Genomic DNA, 9,514 nt, shown 5'->3' with positions numbered 1-9,514 from the left:
AGATTTTGTTAATTTCACTGAGATTTTTTAAATCGAAAATGGAAATATTCGGGAAGTAGTTTTCAAAGGAAAAAGATTGCATAGTAACGTGGAATCTTTGGGAGCAGAGCGTGTTGTAGGCGTGGAGGAAAATTGGAGCCGTTGATTAAGATCGACGGTGAAGGTGGAGTGCCGACAGGTATTACAGGTAATAGTAGCGGGAATGTGCCACGTGTGAGTATTGAGATGAGGATGCAAATGTGTGACAGCAAAAGCATATGCATGATGCATGGAGGCTTATTATTATTTCTGACACACTAAAACGACGGCGCTTTGCGTTTTGTTGTTGTTTGTATGCTACATATGGGACCATGATTGTAGGGGTGGACAAAAAGTCAACAACTGACTAGCTAGTAGTCATATCATTGGTTTGCTTCTTCATAATCTTAATCTTTCTACCAAGAAAAGAAATGAATACATTGAAGTGGAAAATTAAAGATGTAATTATAGGACGGTGGCGTTTGTGTATGTACATTTCGTGTAGGCACTTTCCCCTCTCTCCGCCGTGTGTTCTACAAATGTGTGATTCACTTGTCTTTGATTATTTCAGCAACGAAGAATGGTATGATCGGCAATTTTTGTGATTTGTAAGCATGAAAGAACCATCAATGATATTTTTGATGATGTGAGATTTTATTTAATAATGTGGAATTACTCACTTTTCTTTTACTGATTACATGCTGGCCAAAATTTAATAAAGTTGCTGATTTTTTAAACTTTTTCTTTTAGGAACCTATACTACTTCTCACTTGACTAACAGTATCCTACACTTTTCTCATCCTTCTTACTTCACATGACTTGAATTAGAGTTCATAAAAATATAAAGGAAAAATGTCCATGTTTAAACTTGGTTTATACGCATCCATAATGAGAAAGGAAAATGGCCAATTCTGATTTGTGATGAGTAGCTTTTTTATACAGGCTAAAGGTGGATGATTCTCATACACTTGTAACTTTTATTGGCACCAAACTATAGTGGTATTAGAAGAAAAAAGAAATATTAATGTGCCAACTGTATACACCTCATTCATTTGGAAAAGGTATTACCAACAATCTTTTAGGCTGGAGCAACCATGTTAAGTCCTCTAATCTCTACTACATTGTCATTTCTTATTTGTAACTTTTATTATTTTTGTTGCGGGGCATTCCTGGCATTATTCCCCTACAGCAAGTTGCTTCAGTTTTTCTCATACAAATCACATTAATAATGTTTTGATCTTTCAAAAAAAATAAGTGGGGTTGGGGGTACAACAAAACCACGTTGGAAATTTTTTGATTGTGAGATGCTTAGTTGTGTTTAGTTAGTATATATACATTTTTTTCCTTCTTAAAATCATTTACTTATCTATTAAGATTTAAGAAACATACACTCTCTTAATGGCATGTCTAAAGTTTTTATTGAATGTAATTATGGAAATGGTTTCATTCACTCTTTTTAGTTCATGAGATTAGAATAATAAAGTGGATGGTGGTAATTAGTATTTATTCTTATACATATTGAGATTGTTTAGAGATAAAAAACAGAGTAAATTTCATGTTTTATATGTTTTTTTTAACTTATTTTATATGTTATGTATGTTTTATAATTTTTTTTTTAACTTTTTTTTGGAGAAGGTTTTTAACAGACCTATAAAAAGGGTTTGGACAAAAAGGCCTCATTTCCAAAGTATAGAGATATTTTGAATTTGGGCCCATGTTGGGCCTAGTCTAAAGCCCAGTTTGTGTCATCTCTATCAGAGTGAGTGTGCAGAATCAATGGCTTCCTCAAGCTCGTCGGTTTCAACTTCAACTTCAACCTCAACCATGTCTACGTCTTCTTCACACGAAAAATGTTTTGGTGAAAGGGTATGCGAAAAGGTTCTTAGTTTGTATAATTCTCTTCCCAAAAAGGGAAAACCTCAAGGCCGTGAAGTCACCGTTTTAGCCGCTTTTCTTCTCTCTTCTCCTACCAATGGTTTCTTCTTCCTCTTTCTTTTGTTTCTCCTCTTTGGAACATTTATACCTAGAATTCAAATTTCAGCTGAAAGAGTTCACTTATTGTTCATTGTTTAAGTATTTGCAGATTTGGAAGTTGTTGCATTGGGGACAGGAACAAAGTGTATTGGACGCTCTCGTTTACGTTCCTGTGGTGATGTTGTTCATGATTCCCATGCTGAAGTTATAGCTCGAAGAGCTTTGATGAGGTTTCTTTTCTTTTACTATGATTTTCTTGAGCTTTCTGCATTTTGTGTCATTACTATGCTATAAACTAGTTCAATTCTGATATATTAGCAGTGTAATCCAATCAAATTCTTGTTTTTGGATGAGTATTCAAGAAATGAGTGTGAAAAGTATTTACTTTCATTGATTTGGCAACACGTTATCTTATCTCGGTTTAAAACATCATGCTGCTACTGTATAGAAATTAAATTCATAAACTTATGCAGATTGAACGCCATTCTTGTTTTAGTTTGAACATGTTCTATGTCCTCCAAATGTATCAATTTGAATGTAGAAATTGTTCTCTATGCTTTTTCATGTGTAGTTTTGAAAGATCTTAGATTGTGTAGGTGATATTTCAAATGATTTCTAAGATGTATTGTGGAATAGTAAGTTTTCAATTTTGTATGTGTTGTTATGTGAGGAGATATTATTTCATTCGTTTCTATTCACACCAGGTTCTTCTATACACAGATTCAGCATCTTACTGAAAGTTGTAGTAAGCATATGCCTAGCAATGAATGCAAATGGTTCAAAGTCGATGATGGCAACTTACAGTTTGAGCTGGATTCTGAGTGCGTTAGTGAAAGAAAATATAACATGAAGAGGGGTTGGAAATTACATATGTACATATCACAGCTACCATGTAAACTTAGTTCTCACTTTATCTTGTCTATATCTAATCATCAAAATCCTTCCCTTATTTGTTACCACTTACCATGTTGGGTTGGTTGTGTTTAGGTGGAGCTTCTTCGTTGAGTTCGGTTGACTCGCCTTTGGAGATTGTGCCCTCAGGCGAAAGTGATTCATCTTCACCTCTAGGTAAATAAATATATCCATGTTAACATCTCTTTAGCAAGTTTTCTGTGAATATAATTCTTATAAAATATGATGGATATTGTGTTCACCTTAATGCGATTTCTTGAATGATAAAGAACTAGAATATTTACACGGGCGATATTTGTGTCTAAAGAACTGCTTTTGCATTCAATTCCAGATAATGGGTTAAAACAAAAGGGGACAGTCCAAAGGAAGCCGGGTCGTGGTGATACTACTCTATCAGTTAGTTGCTCCGACAAGATAGCTCGTTGGAACACTGTCGGTGTTCAAGGTTAGACATGCTTAAACCAGGACTATTTGCCTGTTTGTGAATCTTTCTGGAACACAAATATGAGGATTTAGGTATAGTAGCCACTAGTGCAACATAAAAAGTCATGTTTACAAACATGAAACAAAGCTATATGCTGATCAGAAAAATGTTCATTTGAATAATTTGGCTAATGTTGATAGAACAGTGATTGATTACCTTATTCCTTTGCAAAATTCAAGTGTGGTAATATTGTTTCCTTTTCCAGGAGCTTTGCTTTCCTACTTTCTTCAACCTGTTTATGTGTCTTCAATTACGGTTGGTCTACCACTTAACAGTCCAGAGAATTTCAACATTGAAGATAACTTGAAAAGCACTTTGTTAGATCGAATATTATCTTTGTCAAATAAGCTAATAGCCCCATTTCGAGTGAACCAGGTAAGTGTCAAATATTATAGTGTGGTAAAATCGAAAGTTGAGTTGTACGTTGCTGATTGTAACGTGCTTTCCAATTTACTAGCCGCTATTTCATGCTGCCCCACTACCACCAAAGGAATTTCAACAATCCGATAGCGCTGCAGAGACTCTAACATGCGGGTACTTGCATCAAATTTCAGCAAAGTTCTTTTGTTCGTGTAATTTTGTGGCTCGATATTTGCATCTATCTGAACAGTTAAATTTGCAGATATTCTATATGCTGGAATAAGTATGGCTTGCATGAAGTCATCCTTGGAACTACTGGAAGAAAGCAAGGCACCTCCGCAAAAGGAGCACTCTACCCTTCAACTGAGTCATTGTTATGCAAGTAAGCCGTCATGTGCCATTTTAGATAGTTTGCTTGTCAAGTGCTGACTACGATTTGACATTTACAGAAAGAGACTGTTAGAGGCTTTCTTGTCATTGAGCCAGAAACGCTTTGGGAATTCTCCAGCTAATGAGGTTACTTATGGCAATCTCAAGGTATTCTTCATGTTCTTCACGTCTTAACCCTATGGTAGTGTTTGGTTTCTGTCTTGAGACTAAAGGGACAAAGACAATAGACATGTTTCCTATGTCCTTTCTTTTCATAAATTAGCCTATAAATTACTTGAGGCTATGTTTTGTAAGTAGTTTTATCTCTATTTGCTTCTAAATTTTGAAGTTTTTGTCTTTAATTTGTTTCCTTTCTTTAAACCCAATGACACTATTGGGGGTCTAATCGATGGTGACTTTGCCACTGATGGAGAAGATTGTTCATGACATGCCATATCTTAACATGATTCAATCATAAATTACTTTGCAGGAGGGAGCTGAAGAATATTGCTCAGCCTCAAAAAATTTCAAAGGGAAACCAGCTTTTAGCAATTGGTTCTTGAAACCCTCGGATTGTGAGGCATTTTCCATTTTTCCAAATAAGTGATTTGATTCATGTAAAGTCTATAATTGGTTGCCTTCTTTTGGAAGGAAAATATGCCATGAGTTGCAAGCTAGATAATGCATCTTTGTTATTTTTGGTAATATAATATGAGAATTCTTTTTCTTTGACTGACTCAGTTCCAATGCTTCATTCTTCGTATCGTGCCTGAGAATTCAAATAATTGACTCTTCATTCTAAATTGTTATCTTTTAACCAATTAGTCTCTTGATCCCTTGACTCACACTCCCGCTGGCAAAGACTATAATACATTTAATACAATATACAATATTGAGAACTAGACTTAGATTTATTCCCAACTTAAAACCTTGATAAATACGCTACTAATAACCCAAGAAAAAAAAAAAAAATCATGAATGATTACTTCCATGGATATTTCGTATTTCTCTCAAGCTCCTGTCTCCTCTAATCATTTTTGTTATGCAGTATGCACTCTTATTAATTACCGTCGATCACTTACCACACACTTACGTTTTTTTTTTCCTTCCTCATTTTAGTCACTGATACTTTTGTAAGTCCTTAATTCCCTCATTTGTTATATTATTTTGTTTATTTTTTGGATCACTACTTATATATAACTAGATTATGTAATCAATGATATATTAGTATGACATAGATTAATGAAAGAAAAATTTAATAATATATTTTTTTAAATATATATTTGTTTCACTCGTTTTTTTGGTCGATTTCGACAAATGGTGTCAAAACGAGTTTGTATCATGATCTCAAAAATCGGAAAACAGATATCACTCATCTAAAAAAGAGTGAGTCTGACCCGGAAATTACTTAATTACAACGTCAAAGCGATTTATGTCGAAATTGTTAGTAATAAACTTACGATAAATAACAAAGGAACAAATATTTAAATAGAAAAGATTATGAAAGTGTAAAAATATTAACCAAAGTAGAATAGTAACAAAATCTAAAGATAAACAAAAAGAAAGCAAAGTTTAAAAGTTGACTTCGATGTACTTGTACTCTATGTTCTTTATGAGTTTACTTGATGATTTAGTGTTCTTGATTGAAGTCCGAAACTCTTATAAGTTTCTACTATTTATAGGCCATGGAAATGAATAAGTCATGAAGCATATTATCCACTATCTTATTTCCTCTTTTTCTTCAGTCATGACCTTATCTTGACTATAAAGAATCTTGATCCCTAAGTTTTGACACTCACGTCTTCCTTAGTCTTCAAGTCCTATGCTTGTTTAGCTTGCTTCTCAAATTTCGTTCTCAAGTTCTCCGCTCAACTTGAAAGTCGAGTAGCAAGCATTGATGATTAAGACAATAACTACATTTCGATTTTAACGCTTTTTGTACCATTTTTTTTCGACTTCATCTTGCCCATTTCTGTTCCTGTAATCAAAATACTGCTTCTATAGTCAAAATTATTAGCAATCGAAAAATCTATTTTTTGTACCAACAATATTATTAATACTCATTAATTTGTTAGTTATTTATAAAATTTAGTAAAAATGGGGCTCATTTCTTTTTGAAAAGGGTAATAGGGTAGCAATAATAAGTCATGGGAAAATAATAATAACAATAGGGGTAATCATTATTGTAGAGATGGTTAAATATGCAATAATTAAATTGGAGTGACAATATATTTATAAATAAGAAATATATATTTTTTATTTTCTATTATATCTCCCAACTAAACAGGTTAAGAATTAATTTGTCACAAATCTAAATTTCATTTAAAAATTTATCATTCATCACTTGATCAATAAATCACTACATATGAAAGTCGAGCAAAAAACAATTTAACCACTCCTCAACAAAACAAAACCAAAACCACCACCCTTGCCTGGTTTTATCTTTTATTTTTTTTTTTCAATAAACCACTCCCCTAGTCTAGTAATACTATTCAGAAAGCAATTAATGTTGTACAATTTAGCAATTAAGAACAATAGAAATATAAAAGGAGAAAAAGTGTAGTGTAGGTGAGACTGAGATATATAAAGTTACATGATATTCATTCATTCGAAATATTAATTTCATACCAACTAATAATTATAGGAAAAGCAGCTAGTTGCGTTAAAGATATTAATATCTTCCATTTGTTAATAAAGCACTTTCATTTGACACCTTTAGTAGTTATATACTTAATAATAATAATATTGGTCACTGATATATCAATCGCTATTTAAATTCTACTATTGTTAAGGTAAATTTTATATCATGCCCCACAGTCCCACATATTCTTACATGAGAATAATGTTTTTACCTTGACACTGTATGACTAATAAAATGAATTCCAAAACATTACATAAAAAAACGAGATCATATTTTTCAACATTTTTCTTATTTTGAATCCTTTTGATGGCTGAAAATTAACGGAAATTACAAAAGGGAAATTTCAAGCATGATGAACTGAAAAACTCAATGAAGTAAAAATAGAGGAACAATTGAGAAACTAATAAGAAGAGCTGAATTAGTGAATCTTAACCTAACAATTAGGTATTATTATATTATATATACAATATTACAATGTGATTAATTTAATTTTTTGCCTAAAAAAGTTGGTTCAAAATCGAAGTAATTGACTTGTTTGCAAGAAACTATACTGGAATTGCTTATTATATATCTAATTTGGTCCCTCGCCTCCCTTCGTGTATAATCAAGATCATAGGTAGTGGTAGCAGCTATCGTTTACTTTTCACACCACCCTAGCTAGTTTTTTTGTCTTTAATAACTTTGCCTTCTTGAGAATAGGCAACAAATTAAACAATATGTCCACAATCCAAATAACTTGTTTTATCAAGAAATCTACACATAATGTTAGAATGTATGTGTTTATATATAGTTAGGTTAAAATTCCAAGATTCTAATGTCTGAAATTGCAAGCAAACTTTTATTCAGATTTAGATACTACTTTTATTGTGACCAACACCTACATTATTCGCGGGCAACAATAATGTTCACATACATGTATAATTGAATCATTTTTATGTTTACAGATAGATATTATAATTTATAACTCATCACCTAAAATAATAAAATGAGACGAAATAAGAGTTTTTTTCCCCTTATATTACACGGGTATTGATTGAATCGGATTCGCATATTCGCTGTATTTATCTAAATTCGATTCGAAAATTACGGATATGGATCCGATCCTTAAGGTTATCGGATCGGATCTGATCCGCATACTAATAGAATCCAATTGTTGATTTTGTGTATGTATCTGCATATCCGATTCGCATATCCGTGTATCCGCAAAAATAAAGAAATAAATAAGTAAATATTTTTTTATGTTTTATTTCAACTAATAATGATCATATATGTTGTATTATTTTAATTTATTATTTAAAAAAAGTATGTTTAATATTATTTTAAGAGTAAACATATTTAAAATTAAAAGAATAAAAAAAATAAATTTTATTAATATTTTTTTTAATAAAAATAAACTTTTAAAAATATTTTTGTATTTTGCGATATATTTGATCCGATCCGCAAATGTGCGGATCAAATCGGATCCAAATTTAAAATTACGGATATTGGATCAGATCCGATCCAATAATTTTAGTACGGATTTGATTAAAATTTTGGCCATATCCAATCCAATGCGCTTTTCATCCCCTACATTACAGTATTACACACACATTCACTCACTCTCTCATATACACTAAAAGGAGTTCTATATTCCACTCTTGAAATTTAAATCCTGTTGTAGTTTAATGAGAGGCCTATAAATCTTTCATCTATATATATTCTATACCAAACCTTAGCTGCAGACAAAGTAAGACTGTAAGAGTATGATCATAGTGGACTTTCAAATGGATTTAATAATTTTTTTTTTATTTGTTATTCTCTTTTGCAATATTGAGTTTGAATTTTGCAAATAGAAAATATTTGTATTAAAAATGATAAGCATTATCTTTTTTAATCAAATTATGGGTTGAATTTTCATAATCAGAGATGCCAATGACGAATAGTAGTGATGAAATATAAAAAGATGACTACATATAGGAGTCTTCCGGAATCGCATATGTAATGTAACGTTTGATTTCCGGCATAGAATTGAGGAGCAAGTTAAGCCATGATACTAGAGCAAGCACCTATTACTATTTATAATATTTTACAATATTATGTGTTTACACAATGAGATTTTTTTTATATGAAAAGTATCCATCATCATCTTGTTTATTTGTTTATTTATTTTGCTGTTTTGATATAAATGTTATTTTCCATTTTCCCATTTCAACTTAATAATGGTTTTCAATTAGGCAGTTTTTTTTGTTGTCTCTTATTGACTACATTTTCCCAATAAAATAAAATACCATTATATACATAAATGAATAAACATGAATTTTGAAAGGAAAAATAAACATAAAAAAATTGTAGAGGAAAAAAAATAGAAAAAGTCTCAAAGTCCAACACTTTTATTAAAACCTATCAAAGAGTGCATGTATAAGGACATATGGCATAAACTTTCTCTTCTAGACGTCTTGTAGAATTGTTTAATTTTCTTTAATAAAAAAATATTATTTGCAAACCAATATATTTGTGTATAAATATATGTGTGGTTTAATTTATTTTTAATGTGTATTTATATTTCAATATATATTTTATATTGATAACTGATTTTGATGTACACATAACATAACTCTTCTTTAATTTAGTCAGGCTTCCTATTTCATAATGACAGCTCTAATGCTCTCTACTAGTGTTTAATTCTTACAGAAATTTGAGGGGACCATATGATATAATTGCATATGTTCATTCTCCATATATATATATATCCCATATAGTTTCTTCCTCGCTCCTTT

General features: G+C 31.4%; 1 protein-coding gene across 1 annotated transcript; it reads left to right on the top strand.

Annotated features, from left to right (window-relative positions):
* Nucleotides 1–1,779: 1,779 nt before the first annotated feature.
* Nucleotides 1,780–4,851, top strand: LOC107621135 (denosine deaminases acting on tRNA). Its single transcript, XM_016323176.3, has 10 exons — nt 1,780–1,993; nt 2,102–2,222; nt 2,697–2,884; nt 2,980–3,060; nt 3,236–3,349; nt 3,594–3,763; nt 3,846–3,922; nt 4,011–4,130; nt 4,198–4,285; nt 4,608–4,851. Exons 1-10 carry the CDS (start codon nt 1,795–1,797, stop codon nt 4,722–4,724), a joined length of 1,275 nt encoding a protein of 424 aa, XP_016178662.2. The 5' UTR covers nt 1,780–1,794; the 3' UTR covers nt 4,725–4,851.
* Nucleotides 4,852–9,514: the final 4,663 nt, after the last annotated feature.

The sequence above is a fragment of the Arachis ipaensis genome, chromosome B2, assembly GCF_059453495.1.
Source record: "Arachis ipaensis isolate K30076 ecotype BB chromosome B2, ASM5945349v1, whole genome shotgun sequence".
Taxonomy (NCBI): domain Eukaryota; kingdom Viridiplantae; phylum Streptophyta; class Magnoliopsida; order Fabales; family Fabaceae; genus Arachis; species Arachis ipaensis.
The sequence above is the reverse complement of the archived record's forward strand: the minus strand, read 5'-3'. Positions and strand labels throughout refer to the sequence as shown.